This window comes from Molossus molossus, unplaced genomic scaffold (assembly GCF_014108415.1).
Source record: "Molossus molossus isolate mMolMol1 unplaced genomic scaffold, mMolMol1.p scaffold_m16_p_1, whole genome shotgun sequence".
NCBI lineage: Eukaryota > Metazoa > Chordata > Mammalia > Chiroptera > Molossidae > Molossus > Molossus molossus.
In genome coordinates this window covers 221,077,241-221,100,452 of record NW_023425344.1, presented here as the reverse complement: position 1 = coordinate 221,100,452, position 23,212 = coordinate 221,077,241, and the positions used below count along the sequence as shown (strand labels likewise).

Sequence of the window (23,212 nt, the reverse complement as noted above, 5' to 3'; positions counted from 1 at the left end):
TAAATAGTTGGAACAGTTTTCTCTTAATCTCATCTAGAATACCTGACCTGAATGATCAGGAATTCCAAGTGATTAAGATTTTACTCCATTCCTTACATTGTAGAGAGGACTGCCTTTTAAAGCACCATTTTCCATTTGTCATTTTACCAAGGTCTCATGTACCTGGAGTTAGTTTCTTTATTGCTTTTTGAGTATCAACAGGTTATCTGAATTCAGCTGCATTTAATTTAATGGCTTCTTCACTCTAAATTGGCACAACCACATCCCACTGTATATAGGACACAGAACCCTCATGCACTGAAAGTAGGTGACCATCACCTTGAGGCAAATCAGGGAACTTTTGTCAGGGTACTAGCATTTGAATTTTTAAAAATCCGCAAGTATTTTAATTCAATTGTTTTTTATGTAAAAGTAGCCAAATCAAGAATGTATGCAAGTATGGCAGTTGAGTCATGACTGCACTGCTAAGCATGTCTCTGTAGGGCTCCACTGTTGAAGCATTATCCAAAGTGTTGCTGTCTTGTTTTGCTATAAAACATCAAAAATAGTTTGAATGTTCATATTTTGTCAGCCACTTTCCATTAATTATGCATAAGACCCAAGCTATTGCTAATTTTCAGTTTTGAGTTGATAACCACTCAAAGGCAGAATGGGAAGTAGATGAACTTGTCAAATTTTAATGAAGAGGTTTTTGGGGGAGATCCAAGATTTGGATAAACTTATCACTTGTCTTTGTCAATCTGTCCCTCAAGCTTTTTGGAGCTGGGTGTGTATCTTGTCCTTGCATTTGAAAGATATACTTTTAGGTCAGCAAGGTATACATATGCTTTACGTTTAGTTAGTTCTCTCTTATCACTGAGGTATTGATCTTCTCTCTGGCAAGGGCCATGAATTTGCAACTGTTGTAGAACTGAGCACAAGGGATAAAGTCACTCACCATGAAGGCTAACCAGTATTTCTCAACAGTTATGGCTTTGAAGTATAAAAATACTCAGTAAACAAAAATTCCATTCCATTCCCGTCTATAGCAAACATTTAAGAAGCACCTGTTATATTTTGATGATATCTCGATGCTGTGAGCTTTATAGACTTATTTTTTGGCTCCTCAAAAAGACCAAGGTGAAAATCATGTGCTAATTTTGAATATATCCGATCTCCTCTAAACATTACTAGCATGGCATGCTAGCTAGCGATCATGGCTCCCTTGTGGAAATGGCTCCATGAAGTCAGGCTTCTGGATTTAAAAAGCTCGTCAAGGCTGCTAAATTAAAGGACAACCTTCATATATGGCACAGACTGTCTCACCAACACACCTCCATTTCCCAGTCCCTTTAATACTGAGTCTAGTCCTGGATTGATGAAGGTGGGCATGGTTTAATCTTCTAAGTACTTAAATAATTATTCTTAGGAATAATTAATAAAATAAATATATCATATACCTCAAGCATAGTAAGAGATTAAATCTACAAAGACCAAAGTAACTCAAGACTTTCTACACCCTGATTATTGTTGCAGGAACTTCAAACCATGTGTTTTCTATGAATTTATTTACCTTAATATTTATTATTTATCTTTAAATTTATATACCTTTAAAATAATTAATTCTCAAAGATAAAAATGATAGAAATATAGAAAAATCATTGTAATTGTGTTCCAACAGATCCCTGTTCTGTTACAAAGAAAACTGTAGCTCTCTAAGTGGAACCTAGTGAGTATTTTAATGCAAAAAAAAAAAAAATCAAAAGGTGATGATACTCAAAATAACTAAATTAAAGAAGCAGTATCTTAAAAAAACAAAACGAAACTCTACCACTCTAAATTACAAACTCAGGCAAACTCCACCAACTAGGGCCAGTGTGATACATTTTCCCTCCTACATTTCATCAGTCTCAAACAGGTAAAAGGCACACAACCAATGTAATTCTTTAATTGCATTTTAAGGCTTTCCCCCCTAAGAGTCAACTTTCACTGTGGTTAAAATTATTTTCTCTAAGCCCTCCTTTTGAAAGGATCTGTTGTATAGATCCTTTGAACACCTGCCCTTATATTTCTACACCTAAACTAAAATGAATAGAATTAGGGTCTTAGTAATCATAATGCTTTTAAACTGGTGACAAGAAGGAAGAAGCCTATAGTTAAATATCCCAGAAATTTATTTAATGTTTGTTTGATACATTTATATAGAAAGGTGGGGACTATTTGCTTTGGGTGCCCCTGGTAAATTACATGGAGGCACTGAACTACAAAGAGGTGTCAATCTGGGGATATCAGAAATAGAAAGCCCAATTTTATGACTGTTCTTAGCTTAAAGATTTGTCTCTAGTGAAATTAGGCCGCTCCCTTATAAAATGCTCGATGTGTTGGAGCTACTGTGTGAAAACAGCCGACATTTTAGGAGGGCATTTCACGTTTTGGTCTTTTAGAACATTTAAATACTTGGAAATAAAAAATATTCAGCTTTGAAGTTTTCAATACTGGAAAACTTTTAAGTCTAGGGTTTATAGCCAGGAAAGGCTCTTTTGTGTTCCTTAAACTGGACTGTTTCCCACAAAGTTAATCTTCAGCTTTGGCTTCCATTTCTTCTGCATCATCATCTCCATCCACTTCTGCATTTTCTCTCTCAAGCCTTTCCAGCTGCCTTGCGAGTTCAGTTTCATCTGTATCTGTGACGACTTTGGGCTGTGGAAGTAGAGGCATAGTTTTACAGTGAAGTAGTTAAATAATGCACAAAATTCAATTTCAATACTATAACTGCCTAGTGTATTAACTCTTAGAGAAATACTTTTCTTAACTCTGCCATCTCTTTTCAATTTGAGTGCTGACATCACTAATTCCATTAGCTCAATAATTTAAGAAATTTGAGAATAAGACAATACAGAAAAAATAAAGGTGTGTGTATGAAAATCAACTATTTTCTGTTATTTTTACAAGCTGAAACTGAAAATATATGAAAATTAATTTCAGTGGTTATATCTTTCAAACCCAAAAGACATCCTATAAAAATGCACTTTCTAGGTTCGAAATAAATTATTTACTATTCCTTTTCAGAGAAGGAGCAACTTTATATATATATATATTTCTATATATACATATGAAAACTAGAGTCTATTCTTGTTGAGAGTAGGCAACTAACTACACTGGTTTCGTTGATTGTTAAAAAAATTAATCTCATCCTTTTTTTAAAAAAGTATGTTTTCATTGATTTTTTAGAGAAAGAGATATAAACATCTATCTGCTGGCTCCTGCACACCCCCTATTGGGGATCGAGCCCACAACCCAGGCATGTACCCTGACATGGAACCAGAACCTCTCAGTCCATGGGATGACATTCAATCCACTAAGCCACACTGACCGGGCAGCAACTACACCGGTTTCTAATTCTGAGGTGAAATTTTAAGTATTTCACATTAAATGCTGACAACATCATCTACTTTTTTTCCTTGGCAGGGCGGGGAGTAACCATAGTTCTTAATAAACATCCCGTGTTAGTTCTTACTTATAAAAAACCCTTTTAGGAACCCTCTGAGTCAATAATTATTTTATGCTTAGCAGAGTTGTAATCCTAAATGTATCCCATTTTCTTTTATCCTCACCCGAGGACATTTTTTTTTTTCATTTTTTGTTCAGATAGAGTGGGAGGGAGAGGAAGAGAGAGAGAAACATCGATGTGAAAGGGACACATCGAGTGGCTGCCACCCGCATGACCCAACCAAGGTCGGGGACAAACTGCAACCGAGATACATGCCCTTAGTGGAAACTGAACCCGGGTCTCTCTGGACTGCAGGCCGACACTCTAACCGCTGAGCCAAACCGGCCAGAGCTGTATCCCATTTTTAAAGATTTTAGAATATAAATCATTTAGAGTTTTTAAATTTCTTAAAAACTTTTAAGAACAAGGCAAAACATCTCTTGGTCTCACCTCCATTTGAACATTGAAGACACCCCTCTTTTCCTCAATCTTTTCTTTTATAACAGCCATAGCCTGATTGAGGACAGAGAGGCCTTCTGTCCTCTCCAGGGTCGTTGTAGTCATCACATACCGAGGAGGAGCTATGAGATTAATCTAAAGAAGATAAAAATTCAGTTGTGAGTATATTTATAGAACACACAACTACTATGATGTTCGAGAATTGATTTGCTTACCTGCTGCCTTAACAAATTATCACAAAACTTAACTCCCAATTTTATAGTCAACAATTTGGGGTATTTTGTTAATGTAGCAAAATCTAACTGATACAGTGTTCTAATAAAATCCACTACAATACTGAATATGAAGAATGACGACCTCTGGGTGTCTTTGGTGGCTAAACTAAATATAGCCATCATCAGCACAGTGGATAATTTGTCTCAAAAACAAACAAAAATTCTGATTTGGTTCTAAACTAAACCGACAGAAGAAATTCTAATAGATTCTAAATCGCAACCATTCCGTTAATTTTACTGCTAATGAAAGATTCAGAGCAAACCTCCTAAAAATTGTGTGTGACTATGAGAGAATATGTTGCCCTTTTTAAGATTTTATGAGCATTATGGGTATAACTTAAAAAAAATATATTATGTTTTTACTGATTTAAGAGAGAGAAGGGAGAGGGAGAAAGAGAAACATCAATGAGAGAGAAACATTGATCAGCTGCCTCCTGCATGCCCCCTACTGGGGATTGAGCCCAACACCTGGACATGTGCCCTCACAGGGAAACCCATGACCGGTACATGAGACAATGCTCAACCAACCAAGCTGCACCAGCCAGGGCACAGCTCTTTATTGTAAAGGAGCCCTCTGCACTCAATACCAATAGGAATAAGAATCTCTGTCCACTGCGATAGTAACAGTAGCTACAACAAAAAGCCTATACGTAACTGTAAACATCCCCTAGAAATATCACCCAGAATCCACTTTTCATAACACTTGCTATAAAACATGACCATAAAAAAAATCTGATTTGGCTTAGGTAGATATTTCAGCAGGGAGGAAGAAAATGGACTACTCACCTTGATGGGCATGGTTTCTGTAGAACAATTCAAACCTGCTCTCAGGGCTTCTTTTACGGCATCGATGCCTTCATAACCATAACAAGCCACTTCAATATCTAAAATTATAAAATTCAAAAGCTTATTACCAAAAAGTGCAAAAGGTATTTAAAGGCATAAAAGAAATCAGATGTGACAGATACATGAGTATCCAAACACTTGTGAAAGCTTTAATCATCCTTTTAATTAGAAACCAATCCCAACTATTAACTTTCATAATTGAAACCATCTGAAATTATATTCACTCATCCACATCACGCCCTTGAATGATGAAACTAACAGACAGACACATTTAACAAACACCTTGAATTCTGGCTAAATTCTGGGTTAAAATCACAATTCCAATTTCTCTTTACCTCAGTTTCTTATTTGTAAAATGGAGAGGAGGAGGACCGTTTTAAAACTCAATGAAACGATAATTGCAAATTGTTGAGAAGTTTAGAAATAGCATACATTTTGACCCAGCAATTTTACTTTTAGGAATTTTCCTTACAGAACACTTACATAAATGGGTAAGTGTATATGATAAGGGTGTTATTACAGTGTTTTTTTTTATAACAAAAATAATTGGCACAACCTAAATGTTCATAAGGGGAACGGTTAAGTTAAAGTTTATCAGTCTATAGACTACTACCTAGCCACTAAAGAGAATGAAAAAAATTCTTATGTTCTACATGGACAGGCAACCATGATACCAAGTGGGAAAAACTAGTGGGAGAAAACTTTTCATACTATGATCTCATCTTTGTAAAAACAAAAAAAGTTATATCTGAATGTAAACAGCATATATTCCTATATAGCACGTGAGTATAGAAAAAACATCTGAAAAAATATATTCTGTAGTATTAACCATGGTTAATCCAGAAACATGAGAGAATATTACTGTACTGTTAAGACTATTTTTAGCCCTGGCTGGTTTGGCTCAGCGGTTAGAGCATCAGCCTGCGGTCCAGAGGACCCGAGATCGGTTCCCGCTAAGGGCACATACCTTGGTTGCAGTTTGTCCCTGGCCCTGGTTAGTCGTGTGGGTGGCAGCCACTCGATGTGTCCCTTTCACGTCGATGTTTCTCTCTCTCTCTCTCTCTGTTCCTCTCTCTCCCTCCCACTCTACCTGAACAAAAAAAAAAAAAAAAAAAGGAAAAATGTCCTCAGGTGAGGATTAAAAAAAAAAAAGACTATTTTTTAAGTATGCACTAAAATAACCACTTCCTTAAAAATAAGGGCTAAGTTAAGATTAACTTGTGTCAATATATACATTTTATGATGATGCAACAAAATAATTTAAGTTCTTAAACTTTCTTATGAGAAACACACATTTAGAAAAATTTACAGATGTTGATATAGTAATATATTCTTTGGTAAGGTTCATTAACAGCTTTTATGATACATACAAAATCTTTTAACACCATTTATAAAATCATTTACCTGCTCGAATTTTGACAGCTTGTGGAGTCAGACGTCTATTAATATTGTTAATGAGTACTTCCCGTTCATCTTCATTCAAATCTAAACTATCCAAAATAGATGGGTCTCTGATAAAAAACAAAACACACAACAAAAGGTCAAGGTTACTTTACTGATAATTGCAATACCAAACACAATACCACAGAATAATGTGTAAGAGCACAGGCTTTAACATTAGAATTAGAGTTCAAATCTTAGTTTTGCCTTTTGATAACTATGTGTCTTTGGGCCTTTCCATATCTCAGTTTCCAAATGTGTAAAATGAGGACAAAAACAGTGCATCTCACTGATCTTGGTAGTAAATGAAATAATGTACCATTTAGCAGTATATGACAAACAGAAAACACCCAATTGATCATTACTAAAATAATGTCTCCCAAGCCGGGCTGGTGTGGCTTAGTGGACTGAGCATGGTCCCATGGAATGAGATGGTCCTGGTTTCATTCCCAGTCAGGTCACATGCCAGGGTTGTGGGCTCCATCCTCAGTAGGGGGCATGCAGGAGGCAGCCAATCGATGTTCTCCCACATTGATGTTTCTATCTCTCTCTCCCTCTCCCTTTCTCGCTCTAAAATCAATAAATAAAAATAAAAACAAAAAACTGCATCCCTAGGAATTAGGAGAGAAAGGTATTATTTCCAGTTAATGGATCATAAGAGCCTTCATAGATAAAATAGAATTTTATATAATCTTCCTAAGTTCCACAAGACAGGCACCAGGTTCTTAGTCTATGACATGGTTGCTGAACAAATGACAAATGAAAAAACAAATACAATGATGACTGAAAAAATGACAGAATTTTAACAAGCAAAGGTAGAACTGTTTTAAAAAAGGTATGATATATATTTTAAAAAATGGCATGAACAAGCACCAGGCTTAAAAAGCATAGGTTAAGGAATGTAAGGGAAAAGAATTTGGGTGGAGAGAACTTGCATTCAACTAATACTGCCTACCAAAGCAAAAAAAAGACAAACCAATGGAAAATGAACAAATGAAATAAACAGATGTTTCATAGAAGAAACATAAACGGTCAATAAACATGAAAAAGTGTTAAGTTCACCAACAACCAATAGAATGCAAATCAAAATAAGATATTACTATACGTCTATCAATTTGGCAAAAGGAAAATAAAAATCTGAGATATATACCAAACATTGGTGAACATGAGGATGAAGATAAATAGGGATGGCTCATACAACTGCTAGAGGGAATATAAATATAGAACCAATTTGGAGAGTCTTTTGGCAAAACTGAGTATATTTAAAAATGCATACGATTAATCCTATGCACAAACAACTCTATTCTCATCCTAGGTATATGCCTTAGAACTACCAAATGTGTACACACAGAGACATGTACATTAGTGTTCATCATAGCTTTGTTTGAAAAATGGGGGAAACTAAGAGGTGGAGTGGGATTACCTAAATATCTCTTAATAGAGGAACAGATAAAACATATTCTCACAATAAAACACTACATAGAAATTAACATGAAATGAAGGAAAGTGAAGGAATTAGCCAAAGAACATATGTGTAATCCAGAGGCATAGACAGCACTGAGGTGATGGCCAGAAGTAAGGGGGTACAGAAGCTGGGTAGAGATGGACATAGGGTGGGGGGGTGAGAGGAAGGAGAGAGATGGGGACATCTGTAACAGTGTCAACAATAAAAATAAAGTAAAAAAAAGGCCCTTTATGGTCTAAAGTAGAAAGAATCTCTCTAATGGCTTTAGAAGAAATCAGTTAAGGCTGCGGCAGACAGAATAATAGTCCCCCAAAGATGTCCATGACTTAATCCCCAAAAAGTATGGATATGTTATCTTACATAATAAGAGACTTTGGCAGATGTAATTATGTTAAGCATCTTGAGATAGGGAGATCATTCTAAATTATCTGAGTCGGCCTAATGTATTCACAAAGGTCCGTATAAGAGGGAGGTGAAGTGACAATGAAAGCAGGAAGGAGACAGAAATTTTGGAAAAGTCGTGAAAATCCATTTTCCCCTAGGGTATCCAGAAGGAACACAGCCCCATCAACACCTTGGTTTTAAGCCAGTGAGACCTATTTCAGAATTCTGACCTCCATAAATGTAAGAAAATAAATTAACACGAAGTAGGCATAAATCTATCAATTTTGAGAAATCCTGTTCAACAGCCATATTAGTAAAAATTCAAGGTACAGAAAGATAGTGATAGAATAAAAGTTTAAATATGTGCTTTCTGAATACCTATATTTATTAAAATCATAAAAGCAGAAACTGTAATGATACATACTAATTTCAGAATAGTGGCTACCATTGATGAATGAGGGGAATGAATTGGGAAAGGTAAAAAACATCATTTCCAACTATTTCAGACATTTTATTTCTTAATTATCTGAACTAAAAATATGAAGCACATGTGGCAAAGAATCAGTATTACTTAAATCTAAACGGTCAGTACATGACTGATGACACAAGAGAAGAATGTTAAGGAAAAGGGAATAATATGTGCCAAGGCTGAGCAGCAAGGGAGGGAGTGTTGGAGATGGAGGTTAGGGGGCCAGATGATGACATCAAGCCAAGTTAACAAATGTACTGACTGAGGAGTGCAGGACTGAAGTCAGGGAGGACAGAAATATAAAATAGTGCTTAATGGTTAACAGTATAAATGCTGATGGAGCCAGAATGCCTGGGTTTAAATCCTAGCTCCACCATTTGCTGTGTAAACTTGGACAAACTACTGACTCTCTGCCTCAATTTCCTCATCTATAAGATAGGGATTAATAGAACTTATACCATAGGTTGTGAAAATTATATAAATATCAGCTATTATAATTATTACTATTCTCACCTCTCTGACAACATGATATGACAACCTGTGGGGGTAAACTGGAAGGGATTTGGAGAACCAAATGAGTCAGCTTGCCACAGGCTTCACTAACAGTCCCAGGCCCCACTCAGCCATTATGAGGGCTGAGAGGACCATTACCTCTTGGCAACACGAAGGTTAGGAAAGAGACCTCAATGTAGCGTGAGGTTGCTGTGGAGCATTAACATTTAGGAAGGAGTGAGAGGTGCAGAAGTAGAGAGAACTGCAGTCTGACTGTTAAAAGGAGAGGACACAGTGATTGCTTAAGACAGGTAGGAAGAATGTTGAGAATTTGGTTCTTTAGTGTAAATGGGAGAAATCAGAACAGATCTACACTGCTGGAGTGAAACCAATTAAGGGAAAGAATGAAGACCCAAGAGACGTAATAACAGATGGAAAGAGGTCCCTGAGCAGTAGCTGGGCACAGGTAAGATTAGTTTGAGAGCAGGAAGGATACAAATTCCAGTGTGACAGGAGCACAGGAAGGAGGTAATGACAGGTGAGACCGAGGTAAGTTTGCTGAGCTAGTGGAGGGAAGTAGAGGAGACCCTGCGCAATGTCTTCTATTTATAAAATAGTGAGTGTACCAGGTAGAGTGAGGGAAGAGTGGGTATCTGAGGAAGCTCCAACATGGCCACTCTAAGAATGGGAGGAAGAAATGACCAGGAGCAGAGAGAATGTGGGGCAGCAGGGAAGGCCCAGCTGAGGTTGAGACCATGAATATGCAGGGGCACCAACCTGCAAGACTGTGGTTTTTCCTAGCAGCACCCAGCAGTCTACAAGTGCACAGAAGGCAGGAACATCGATCCAAGGCTGGATATAACAGAAGGAAAAACAGGGCAAAAGCTCATGATATTTGCAAGAATGTTGGACCATGGTGTAGCTATGCTGAATAAGAAAGAGAAGGCAGAAAGGGGTGAAAAGACAGGGAATAAAAAAAAAAGTTTGGAATGAGAACTTAATGTAAGAATTAAGACACAGAGTAGGACTAACTGTGGGAGCTGGAAGGACAGGGACTGTGGTTAAAAAACAAAAAGAATGTGTGAATTAAAGGATTTGGAGGCAGAGCAAATCCTGGTGATAACAGACCCAGGGTGAAGCCATATGGAAGACTGGCTAAAGTGGCACAGGCTGAAGGTCTAAAGAATTGTGAGGAAAAGAAAAGAGGTTACAGTTTTAGATGAGACATCTACATTGGTCCTGAAGTCATCTAGGACAATAAAAAAACTAGGAGAAGGAAACAGATAAGGGAGTAGTATGAGAAGAAATCATATGGCTTATGAAAATATATAACTGATATAAGAAATTATAAGCCCTGGCCAGGTTGCTCAGTTGGTTAGAGCATCATCCCGACAGGCCAAGGTTGTAGGCTCGATCTCTGGTCAGGGTGCACACAAGAAGCAACCAATGAATGCGTGAATAAGTGGAACAACAAATCGATGTTTCCCTCTCTCTCTTTAAAATCAGTAAATAAATTTAAAAAAAGAAGAAATTATATAGGTTTGGCTGTACAGGATTGGCTTATATGATGGGCCTTTTACACTGAAATATTTTAATCTAAACCTGTACTATTACATGTCAGGCTTTCAACCTGCATGTTAGACCCAGCAGCTGTGATATAAAGGTAGAAGCAGAGCCAAAAATGTTCTTACGAGACTGCATGCTTAAACGCATCATAGGCACCATATCCGGGTCTCTTGTACTTGTCATCAAAGACCCAAGCAGTCCTCTGGAACAGGCTTTCCAGTTGCTCATCCTTGGTGTACTCTAACACCTCAGCAACATGACGAAGAATGCTGTAAACCTAGAAACAAAGTGAAGGGCTCAACAATTCAAAGGTTAAGAGATCTATTTAATAGTTATTTTTACACTTTACTAGAGAGCATATAAAAACAAACCTTTGGTTAATTTGACTACAATAATAACTGCTTAACAACAAAGAATTGCCATACAACAAATTCTTTTCCAAAGAGAAATATATGCTTTCCCATAATAATAAACCCAACTGGGTATGACAAGGAGAAATAGTACAGAATTTAGCATCCTAACACACAGTTTAAGTCTTGACTCTGAGATAAACTAACCTCTCTGAATTTGTTTCCTCATCTGGAAAAGGGAGATAGTAGTAGCTCTCATTTTTACTGCACAGAGCTCTTACACAAATCAAACATATACAAATGCACAATATAAATGAAAAATATACAAATTTTATACAGTTTTATACCACTGTATAAAATTTATCATATAATCCTGTTAAACAAATGTAAGCTATTACTACTACCACTCCATATGAGATCATGGAACCAGGACTGAGATTTCAGTATTTCTTTTGCTCTGTTATCATTTAACAGTTATCCTTTAATCTTACCCACTGCTGCCAAACTTCTAATCTCCAAAAAATAACAGGGCTTAAAGGAGAAAAAGAGTATAAGAAAGGAAATTTTCATGTTAATTACACATGAAACATGAGTAAGGAAAGGTATTAATATTCTATTCATTCTAACATCTTATCCTGATTAAGTACTAACATAGTCATTTTATGCTGAGTGACAAAACAAAATGGAAGTTTCCTAGAGCTAGTGCTTCTTAAATGTGGATTCTCAGACTTGTTGGGACTCGAGATCCTGCATTTCTAATAAGCAATCAGGTGAGGCAAATGCTGCTGATCTACAAACTATATTGAGTGGCAAGGTCCTATAGTTTATTAAAAAGGAATTTTAGTGATAGTACTTTCAAATGTGTAAACCAGACTACAGTAATAATAAACACACCAGTAAAACAAAGGGAAAGATTGGGTAATGATCTAACGATTTTTAGATTTTTTTTATTTTTTTTTATCCTTACCCGAGGACATTTTTTGTTCACATAGAGCGGAAGGAAGAGAGAGAGAGAAACATTGATGTGAAAGGGACACATCGATTGGCTGCCACCCGCACGACCCAACCAGGGCCGGGGACAAACTGCAACCGAGGTACATGCCCTTAGCGGAAACCGAACCCGGGTCTCTCTGGACCGCAGGCCGACGCTCTAACCGCTGAGCAAAACTGTCCAGGGCTGATTTTTAGATTTTTATTTTCTCTGTTTTACTAGGGTTAACAAAGATTTTAAAAATCTCTTCATTTAACATTGTTTTCTTGGAATTTTATCTTTGGGGCAGAAATACACATGGTAGAAGAGAACAAAAGATACAAGAAAAGAGCAAACAAAAGACAAACAGGATCTAGGGAATACAAGATAATCTAAACAGGACCAGGGAACAGAACAATCAACAGAAGATGAAGCAGAAATGGCTGTTTTTGCTTTATTCATGCTTACTGTGGAGAAGTAGGAAATTATAGCAAAAAAGGAAAAAAGCCCTTAACTAGGAGAAAAAACAAAACCAGTAACAGGCCCCTGCCTTGCTTTCCTATTATTCACAAATATTTCACAAATCCTTGCTCATTCTTAACATACAACAGTTGGTTGTCTCTGTGACCCTAACCCCAGAATAGGGACCAAACTCAACAACTACATGTTATGACAAGCCACTTTCTGCAATAGTTAATTTATTCCTAAAACATCTTAAAAACACTAACATTCAGTACCATTTTGAGAATATTAGATCATAAGCAATACTTTGAAGTAGTTAACACCATGAGATAAAAACACTAGTCATACTCTTGAAATTAAGTCTTTAAATCATTTTCTACGTAACATATAACTGGAAATGAAAACAGTTACAGAAAATGTAGGTTTTGTTTTTTATTTTATTTTATTTTACCAGGAACAGGACTAGCTGATAATCATTATTAATTAATTAATTTTTGTTACAGATGCCCCCCCCCCCCGCAAGCATTATTGTCTATGTCCACTGGCCACGCACACATGCACACAAATTACTTGGTTAATCTAGCTGATTATTCATGAAGTACATCAAACAGTGAACTATTTTGACTGAGAAATCAACTTACAGTTTTGGATTTGGTGAATTTATCTTCACATTTGATTGCTTCCTCTGGAGAAACTCTTCTTTTCGACAAATCAATGTATCCTGTGTAAAAAATTTTTGAAAAAATTTAGTTCTGTTCAGATGCCAGTACATCAGTATGTCAGATTTTCACAATCAGCTATTTGGTTGGTGTACCTACACTTATTCCCCACTAAAATCCTATTAACAAAATACTGCATAAGTACAAGATGAGAAATGCATCTTTATTATCATGTAATTGTATATTCTCTATCACCTCGTTGGAGGGAACTAATAATTTTCAACTATTCAAATTTAAGCTAGTCAAAAGATTCTCTATGTCTATTTGGCACTCACTCATCACAGAGTCAACTGTATTAATTATATTTTCTATTTTTTCCCCTGTACAATCTGGTATTAGTATTTTGATCAGAGAAATCCCAAGTCCATCATACTATAGGGGTTCTGAAATTCCAGGTTGTCTCTTAGACTGTAGGCTGCAAGGCCTTGGCTGGTCATATTGGATGAGGTCTGTCCAGGAGATAGGCTTATAGCTATACCAGCAAAGATGCTGGGGCCTGTGGAAAACAGTTACTGACATAGACAGTGGAAAGAAGAGTCAGATATTCCATCCTCATCAGGAAAACTTAAGTTCCATGGTTTGGGCTACGCCACAGGCATCAGAGTACAAAGCAAAAACCAAAGCCACCAGACTCTCCAATTGAGAAGCCTGCATTTGGACATCACTTGTGGGATTCTCAGTGATGATAGAGTCCCATGCCCAATTGGAAGGGCCTAAGGGCTGAGGTGAAATGGAACCATAGAAATCTGAAACATACAGAAAAAAAAAAAAAAAAAAAAAAGGACTGGTTGATGTTGTGGGTAACGTGGGCACATTCTTGGCTGGAAGAATCTGGTTTGATTGCTTTAGTGATAGTTGTTTTTGCTGTCTGCTGCTGTTTCCTCAATTTGACTCACCAGTTAGTTACTCAGCCAAGTCTTTATTGTTGACTATGGCAGGTTGAGTTTCAAAGTGAGTTCCTTCTGGAGGTTTTTTTCTGGAAACATGGTGCAGAAAAAGAGCCTGCAACTGTTCATGCTGTATGTGCATGAAAGAGGTACATTTTTGGTATTTCTTCCATATCATGGGACCAGGTGGATTCTGTGGTACCAGGATCATACTGGAATCATCCATGTGGACAAAGGGTCTGGCTGGGAATACTCTAGGGGCACTCTGTCATAAGGGGTGCTGACATTTCAGATGATAAGCTGTGATCAACTTTGTCTTGTTGTAGCACACAAATACTGTAATCATCTATGTGGACAAGAGTGGGTCTGGGGAGTCCCAGAAGTTCCTCTGTTCATCTGAGCACCAGAGGTCTGCATTGGTACTCTGACATTTGTGGAGTGGCTAACTGGGTAGGAAGAGAAGCCTGTTCCCAGGGATAGCCAATTCTTAGAGATAGCCAAGGGTTCAACTGGAGCAGCCTTTCAAATGCCAACTAACCAATCCAGAGCCCATATTCCCAACCATCTCAACAAAGTCTCATACACCAAGCCAATATCCCCCCTGCCCTAAATCAGCACAAAACCAGGTACAGACCCCCAGGAACAATTCTGATGCCCAAGGCCTGCCAAAACTACTCAAACTAGCCAACACTAAACTGTTTACCCTGATCTGCCTTGTCTTTCCAGTGGAAAGCTTAATAAAAGCTCTGGCTTCCCCTTGTTCCTTCTGCCTCCTGACAAGATCTGGTGCTTCCTCATGTGGCTCTGCATGGCATGGGTATGTCCCCATCTCCTGGGAAACTTAAGTAATAAAACTCTTCTTTCAATGGCACTGGCCTCTCCATGTCATCAGTCACCTCCATAAATTAAAATTCTACTGGTACAAATAGAGACGAGCAGTTAAATGTATTCTAAAGAATTTAGGGGGAAAAAACAGTTTAAAATTTACCTACATATTTTTTATTTTAGGTATTACATCTTTTTGGCCTGAACAACTCCTTTACCATTTCTTATAATGCAGGTCTATTTGGTAATGAATCCTCTTAGTTTCTATTTACCTGAAAAGGTCTCATTTTGATCTTCACTGTTGAATATTTTCTTTAGATATAGAATTATGGTTTGACGGTTTTTTTCTTTTAGTACTTTAAAGATGTCATTCAATGCTCTGTCCTCCATTATGTCCAATTAAGATGCCACAGTAATTTGTATTACTGTTCCTCTGTAAATAATATATCATTTTCCTTGGCTACTTTCAAGATTTCTCTTTATCTGTTTTTCAAATAGTCTGATGTACCTAGATGTGATCTTACTAGTATTTATCTTTGAGATTTGCTGAGCCTCTCCACTTGATAACATTTATATTTTTCCAGCAAATATGGGAAACTTTTGGCCACGATTTCTACAAATATATTCTCTGCCCTTTCCTTTTCTTTTGGAATACAACTTTTGATACTTGACAGGCTTTTTTTCTTCAAACTGGTTCTTTTTTAAATGAACTATCTTCAAGTTTCACTGAGCCTTCTATCATCTTTAATCTGTTAGCCCATCCAGTAAGTTTTTTAGATATTACACTTTTGAATTGTGGAATTTATACTTTTTTTTTTTTTGTGAGTTTCTAATTTCTCTACAGAGATTTCATTTTGTTCATTACAAGCATATTTTCCTAATATCTTTGAGCAGTTATAATATCTGCATTAAAATCCTTATTTTCAAATTCCTACATAAGGGTCATCTCTAGATCAGTCTCCATTGATTGTGCTTTCTCTTCTGTATGGGTCACATTCTCCTGTTTCTTCAAATGTTTAGCAATTTTGGACTATATCCTGAACATTGTGAATGATATGTGACACTCTGAATTCCTTTATGTTCCCCTTAACGATACTGATTTTGTTTTAGCAGGCAGTTAATTTGTCTGGATTCAGAGCTATAAGCTCTGTCTCCCTAAGTAGAAAGCAACTAAAATCTCTTTATATTTTTTCCCTGTTGGATTGCTTGCTGTCCACCCTGTATATTAGTTTAGGGGTCAGCAAGAGATTTGAACAAAATTTATATATAAATGTAGGGGTTCTCCCTATGTCTCTCTTTTCTCTGATCTCTACTTTCCAATTGTTATGGTTGTTCAGAACTCAAGCCATTAAGACTGCAGGTTTCCACTACAATTTTAGCTATCCTGCTTGAAGCTATCTGTGACTTGCATTCAAAAAGCCACAAAACTTACCCTGTGTAATTCCTTTCTTCCTTCATTTTCAGCCTGCTTTTGATTATTATCATTGTCTTAAGGTAGTTTTGTTTTAAAATATTTATTCAGGGTTTATAGCTGTTATTTTTAAAGGCTTGTCCAAAAGGAACTAATCTTCAAATATCTTAAGTGGATCCCCTCCATAGGAATCTTCTGCACTTTGCTTTTTTTTCCCTCATCTTACCATGGTCATCTTTCCACATCATAAGTGTCATGATTTATTTCATCATGAGTTTGGTTATTTCCTGTTTTTGATTAATAATGTACAAACAATGCAACCATGAAAATTTTTACATACATTGTATATGTAAGTAAAATATTTTTCTGATTTTAGGTAGAAATTTGATTCCTTATTACTATATATTTTATATAATAGAAAAGAAATACAAGGTAAGACAGCACTCAAAGTCAGTCTGGGAGAGTGATATGAAGACTTATTAAAGTTTAAAGAATACAGTAGTCCCCTCTTATCCACAGGGGATATATTTCAAGACCCTCAGTGGATGTCTGAAACTGCAGATAGTACCAAACCCTATATGTACACTATTTCCCCCATATATATACATAGCTTTTCATTTAAAGGATGCACTTTATGACTTTTTGGGGGCATATATGAATTGCCAGTATCACTAACACTTTGGGGCCATTATTAAGTAAAATAATGATTATTTGAACACAAGCAATGCAATAACTTTACAGTCAATCTGATAACTGAGATGGCTACTAAGTGACTAATGGGCAGGTAGTGTATACAGCATGGATATGCTAGACAAAGGGGTGATTCACATCCTGGATGGCTGGAGATTTCACCATGCTACTCAGAATGGTGTGCGATTTAAAACTTATAAATTGTTTATGTACCATGGTCTGGAATATTAAATGGAAATTCCTCTGGGAACATAATTCAAGTTATTTGACCCATAAAAAGAGCCGTGGGCCTTGGCCGGTTTGGCTCAGCAGTTAGAGCGTCGGCCTGCGTTACAGAGAGACCTGGGTTCAGTTCTCGCTAAGGGCGCGTACCTCGGTTGCAGTTTGTCCCTGGCCCTGGTTGGGTTGTGTGGGTGGCTGCCACTTGATGTGTCCCTTTCGCGTTGATGTTTCTCTCTCCCCCACCCACTCTATCTGAACAAAAAATGGAAAAATGTCCTTGGGTGAGGATTAAAAAAAAAAGAGCCTTGGGATATACTAATGAAACCACTAACTTAAGAGATCTTGCTTAGATGACTAATTGACATCCTTCTCTAACAACTTTATACCTAAAAGAATTTATAAAAGGAGGTTTTTTTGTTTGTTTTTTTACTGCAGTAGGCAATTTACAAAAACATATATTTTAAAATGAATTATTTTAAATCTAAAAGTTACACAGAGCAGGGCAGAAGTAGGGGCACAGTTGTTTGTATGGAAAATAATACAACAGCCTGGCTGGTGTGGCTCAGTGGTTGAGTGTCAACCCATGCGCCAAGAGGTCGCCAGTTTAATTCCCAGTAAGGGCACATGCCCAAGTTATGGGCCAAATCCCCAGTGCGGGGCATGTAGAAGGTGGCCAACCGATGTTCTCTCTCATCGATATTTCTATCTCTCTCTCCCTCTCCCTTCCTCTCTCTCTAAAATTAATAAAAAAAAAAAAGAATACAATAATTAATATTAATACAAGAATAAACTCTGTGTCACATTACTCACAACTATAAACTTACTTTTCTCCCACCCTGTATTTTAGATACTTTTCTCACTTACCTTTTTCTTTGTCCACTCTAATGACAACCACACATTCATTCCTGCCAATTCGGATGAGTTTGTTTATAGAACGAATACGCCTTCTGGACAACTCACTAAGAAGAATCATGCCTTCAATATTGTTGTATTCCAGTAGGCTGACATAAGCCCCCATTTCAGCAATGGATCTTACGTTCACCATCACTACATCTTCCACCTCAGGAAATTTGTGTTGATAAAATCTACAACTCAGACCCGGCATTCTGCAATTTAAACAAGAGAATCAAGTAAGTGTTCAGTTAAGGTCAAAATAAAGAAATGTCAATTTTCCACATTTTGCCACTGGAGGATGTTGTTAGTCTTCTCACCTCTTTAAACTTCTTAAATGGAAAAGATGATGTCTAGGAACCAAGCTTTAATTTTTATGTTGCTCCACATTTTTGTAAGGCTTGGGTGATTCTCTGCCATCAGTTTCAGAGGAATCATAAAAAATAATGACCACCTATAAAGCAGTCTGAGATCTAAGGATTAAAGGTACACCTCGAGAGTTAAATACTATTTTACTACCACCACTTCAAGAAATAACAAATGATGGGAAGCATCAATAAACCGATCAGCAAATTCTAAAACTATTCTTTCTCCAAATCAGACTCTATATACTACTACCCACTACATAAAAAGGGAAGAATCTTCTTAAACTTAAACCCTAACCCTATAATTTATTACAGCCAAAATTACAATATCACATATCAGGACAAAAACTAAGTTTATTAATCACGAAACATATTAAATTTAACTAACACGTACCCTCCTATTCAAATTACTTTCCTCTTAAAGCAAACCTGAATTTAATTCACAATTACCTTAATTTCTAGCTTCTAATTTTTTTTACCACTCCCAAATTCTCTTCTCTTTTGTTGACTAGGTATACCCAATCTTTTTTTTTAATTCTTTTAATATTTTTTAAAATTTATTTTAGAGAGAGAGAAAGGAAGAAGGAGAGATAGAATCATCAATGAGAGAGAACATCAACTGGCCGCCTCCTGCATGCCCCGCACTGGGGATCAGGCCCACAACCTGGGCATGTGCCCTGACCGGGAATCGAACCGGTGATCTACTGGTGCATGGGTCATGGGTCGACGCTCAACCACTGAGCCACACCAACTGGGCGGTATGCCCAATCTTGAGAATAGTTTTACAGAGCTCCATTACTATAAAACTCAAGTTTCTCTTAACCTGCAAACATTAAATGTATTTAAAACTATTCCCTTTGATCCACCCAACCTACTTTCAGCACCATTCCTTTTATGATCCACAAGCCTGAAATCATATCATGAACAGAAATATGTTTCTAAACAGAAGCTCTCAAACTAATCATAGTTTATGATTTTCATATTTTTCTGCTTACCTTAACCAGTTTACTCTTGTCAAAGCTCAAAGACAAGCAGTAATAAGACCTAAATGCCTATGAAAAATTTGTGAAAATTCACTTATTTTTTTTCTTATTAATTGGGAAAGAAGGCTGTCATTACTTGACCTTAAAGATAGAACATCTACATCCAACTCACAGGTCACCAGAGTTCTGCTGCAGTGCTAACTGCACTCACATGTATCTTCCCAGTGGCTTTCCATTGATTTATATACATTTTCCCACTACCTACAGGGTCCTATATGATCTGGCCGCTGCCTATCTCTATGAGGTACCACTTTCTTCCTAGTTCTCCTCATTTGATAGATGAAAAAAACCTGAAGCACAGGCAAAGCCACTGTTCTACCATATACCACTAACAAATGATAGTGCCAGAATTTGAACCTATGAAGTCTGGATCCATAGTCTGTGCTTATTCATCAGGCAATTATTTTATGTCAACATTATTGATAAATATATTACAATTAAAAACACCTTGATCAAAGAGCAACATTAATATACATATTCAGTGCTGAAGCATATACTATAGATTAGTGGAAACTTTCAGTACTAACCTATCCTGTTTAACAGAAAAATAAAGCAGCACATTTCCAATAGTGGCAGAGATGTATTTCTCTTGTAGCTTGACAAAATAGGGATTTAGCATATAAAGGGAAGTAGACATTCAATGGCCAGAATTACCCACCAAGAAAAGCCCTGAGCTGGTCATTTGATTTTTAAGCAGGACTTGGGGGGGGGGGGGGGCAGAGTGGACTATTGTTAAATATCGGTATACAAAGTATTGAAATCTGAGAGCTAAAAAACTTTTGAACTGGGTATCAAAATAACATGTTATGGAGATCTGTGAAATAGTTTTAAGAACTTTAGCATGTGCTAACCACATTTACTTATCAAGTTGATAATTCGGGGGAAGCAAGGCTTAAACTGATGGTTAAAGAACATAGGCAATAGTGTAAAAGAATCCTGAAGGGAGATACAAATGCTACAGCTTTAGGAGGTTCAAGTAAGTCTCTTTGCGATATGTAGGTATGTTTTTTAAAAAAAGTCGAAATTCTCAAGCCTGGAAAGAGCAAAGTGCTCTTGGGGTGGGGGTCTCACTGCATTCTCCAGAGGCGCCCCACCTCAAGGCATCCTCACTTTAAGTATACTGAAGAGGCCGCACAGTCACTTGGCCCACTTTCCTTCATGAGATTCCTGGTAAGTACAAAAAGAATACATTTCACAAAGAATCTGCATACTGGCTGACAGATTTTGAATATATATATATATATCTCCCCTCATTTATGCTAATAATTACACTAACTTAAAAAAAAATCAGTCAGGAAAATAGAAGCCACAAGTTAGGTATCTATCAGCTCTTTATATAATTTTCAAAGCCCTTTGACTTATTTTATTTGGCCCTCAAGTTCTCAAGTCAGGCAAGTAGCATAGTGAACTTTGGGAATAGTTGTCAATGTGGGTACTAGTCCTTGCTGTCTTACTTACTAGCTGTGGTTGCTTGGAAAATGTATTCCCATGGAACTGTAGTTTCTAGTCTGGGGCATGTACCTCACAGATTTGTGGAGAGTATTAAATGAGATAAAATATATGTAAAACATCTGAAAGTGTAATATGGTATACAAATATAAGATATTAAAAGGCAAAAGAAATATCATTTCCATTGTGTAACTTAATTCATTAAACAACTACTTTTGCAGTATCTACTGTGTGCTAAACACTATTGGTAAAACAATTGAGACGCTTACCTAAAGAATTTAGGTTTGGAATGGAAAACAAAGAAATAAGCAAATAATTGCAAAATATGGTATTATGAAAGGATCATAGTGGAGCGATCAATTAACTGGGAACCAAGAACCAGCAATATTAAATGACTCCCTTAAAAACAAATGCTTAGTAAGTATTAGAACACGAGCTAAAACCAAGTCTTACGGCATTAAATCCAGAGTGTCTTTAAGCCACAGAACCTCAATATGTCACAGTACTACAATACCATATGTGTTCTTTGTTAAAGACCATCCACCTTTCAGAATATATTAACAGAACTCCAAGCTAATTTCAAATACCCTGCATTGTCAGTAATTTTGCCTGGTCAAATGGTAGGGAGGTCTTCTTTCTTAAAACAGTGCAGGGTCAAGTCAGGTCAAGTCACCATAATGGATACAGGAAGTCCACATTCCTTTGCAAAGTGAAGTGTTTTATGTATTAGAAACAACTCTTGTGGTAATTTTAACTGGACTCCAACACCTATGCTCTCTGGATGCTACTTTTTAGTATAGGAGTGCCACAGAAAATAAAGCTTTTAAATGATCTTGCTGTAGCTGAAAAAGGAAGCACCCACATCTCCCAACGTCAGGGTGCGTCTGAGGCCGTTTGGCCTCGGACAAACTGAGATTTGGTAGTATAGCTCTGTAAGTAGGTAATTCCCAAACTCTGCAAAAGACACTGACTCACAACTTTTTTCCTTGAATAACAACTTCAGTCGGAAGAAAAACCAAGACCTTTCTGCTACACCTTTTCTCCAGGAAACAATGTTTCTTGTTTAATAAAAATTAAAGTAGTTTAAGTTTGGGGATTCATAAAAGGGACCTCAGGCTGAATGCGTAACCCTAAAATTCCCATAGCTTATGTTTTCGTTTTACTTAACTGTACGACCACAGCGTGTAATTCTGTTCTCATCGGTGCTGAAATACGGCGCACTGACAGGAAGCCTATTAAACTCATCAGCATGGTTGTTTCAAGGAGTGACTCACTGTACAGAAATGCACATCTCGAGCGAGACACCAGTATGAGCTTCACGTTTTAAAAATAAACGATCAAATGGTGGACCCTTTATAACCCAGCTCTTGTCAACACTGTGACCCATCCCACCGGTCCCCTGAGGCGTCCGGTCTGGGTTCCACTGACAGGTAGTATTTCCTGGGACCGAAGGGGGGAAAAAGAAAAAGGCAGAATTCTCAAGCCCGGAAAGAGCAAAGAGTTCAGCGTCCCGGGGCGGGGGTGTCGCTGCGCTCCCCCGAGGCGCCCCACCTCAAGGCATCCTCACTTCAAGTATACCGAAGAGGCCGGACAGTCACTCGGCCCCCTCCCCTTCTCGAGGGTCCTCCGCGCGTACAAAGGCACCACTGCAGCACGGGAGACCCACACGAAGCCGGCGGGTGGTGGCGGTGGCGGTGGCGACCGGACACTTCCCGCGCAGGGACGGGAGAGGTGTTAGCCCGGGCCTACCCTCCCTCGACCACCCACGTACTGGACACAAGAAGAGTGAGTTCTTTCAGAAACCGATCTAGGGGACTAGTCACCTGAGGTATATGTGTGAATCCCACCGTGGGGTCCGGGGCCACGCTCTTTAACCGAAGAGATCAGACTTGACCCGCCAGCAGAAGCCGCCGCCGATACTCCTCAGCGTGTGCTTCGCTCAACCCCACCGCGCATGCGGCACCACCTCGCAACACGCAAGCGCCAACAGGATAGAGGCCCCTCTTCGTCACTGACCATAGAGTCCAGGTCCTCCGAGAACAAGGGAAAGCATAGATCACAAG

General features: G+C 37.7%; 1 protein-coding gene across 2 annotated transcripts; it reads right to left on the bottom strand.

Moving 5' to 3' along the window:
* Positions 1-1,596: 1,596 nt before the first annotated feature.
* EIF2S1 (eukaryotic translation initiation factor 2 subunit alpha) lies at positions 1,597-23,105 on the bottom strand. Of its 2 annotated transcripts, none has more exons than XM_036246144.1 (8): positions 22,973-23,105; positions 18,266-18,507; positions 13,289-13,368; positions 10,991-11,142; positions 6,454-6,560; positions 4,990-5,087; positions 3,920-4,063; positions 1,597-2,679 (listed from the first exon to the last, which is right to left on the bottom strand). In XM_036246144.1, exons 2-8 carry the CDS (start codon positions 18,504-18,506, stop codon positions 2,554-2,556), a joined length of 948 nt encoding a protein of 315 aa, XP_036102037.1. In that variant the 5' UTR covers position 18,507; positions 22,973-23,105; the 3' UTR covers positions 1,597-2,553. The 2 variants fall into 2 exon arrangements, with proteins under 2 accessions (XP_036102037.1, XP_036102044.1); XM_036246151.1 differs by lacking the exon at positions 22,973-23,105 and adding an exon at positions 18,613-18,693.
* Between the last annotated feature and the right edge of the window lie 107 nt (positions 23,106-23,212).

Excerpts from the sequence above, each read along its gene's own strand:
- EIF2S1 (XM_036246144.1), bottom strand. The coding sequence starts at position 18,506 with ATGCCGGGTCTGAGTTGTAGATTTTATCAACACAAATTTCCTGAGGTG. Across the intron at positions 13,369-18,265 it reads TAGAGTGGACAAAGAAAAAG|GATACATTGATTTGTCGAAA; the intron begins GTAAGTGAGAAA and ends TTTTTTACACAG. Across the intron at positions 11,143-13,288 it reads AATTCACCAAATCCAAAACT|GTTTACAGCATTCTTCGTCA; the intron begins GTAAGTTGATTT and ends CTTTGTTTCTAG.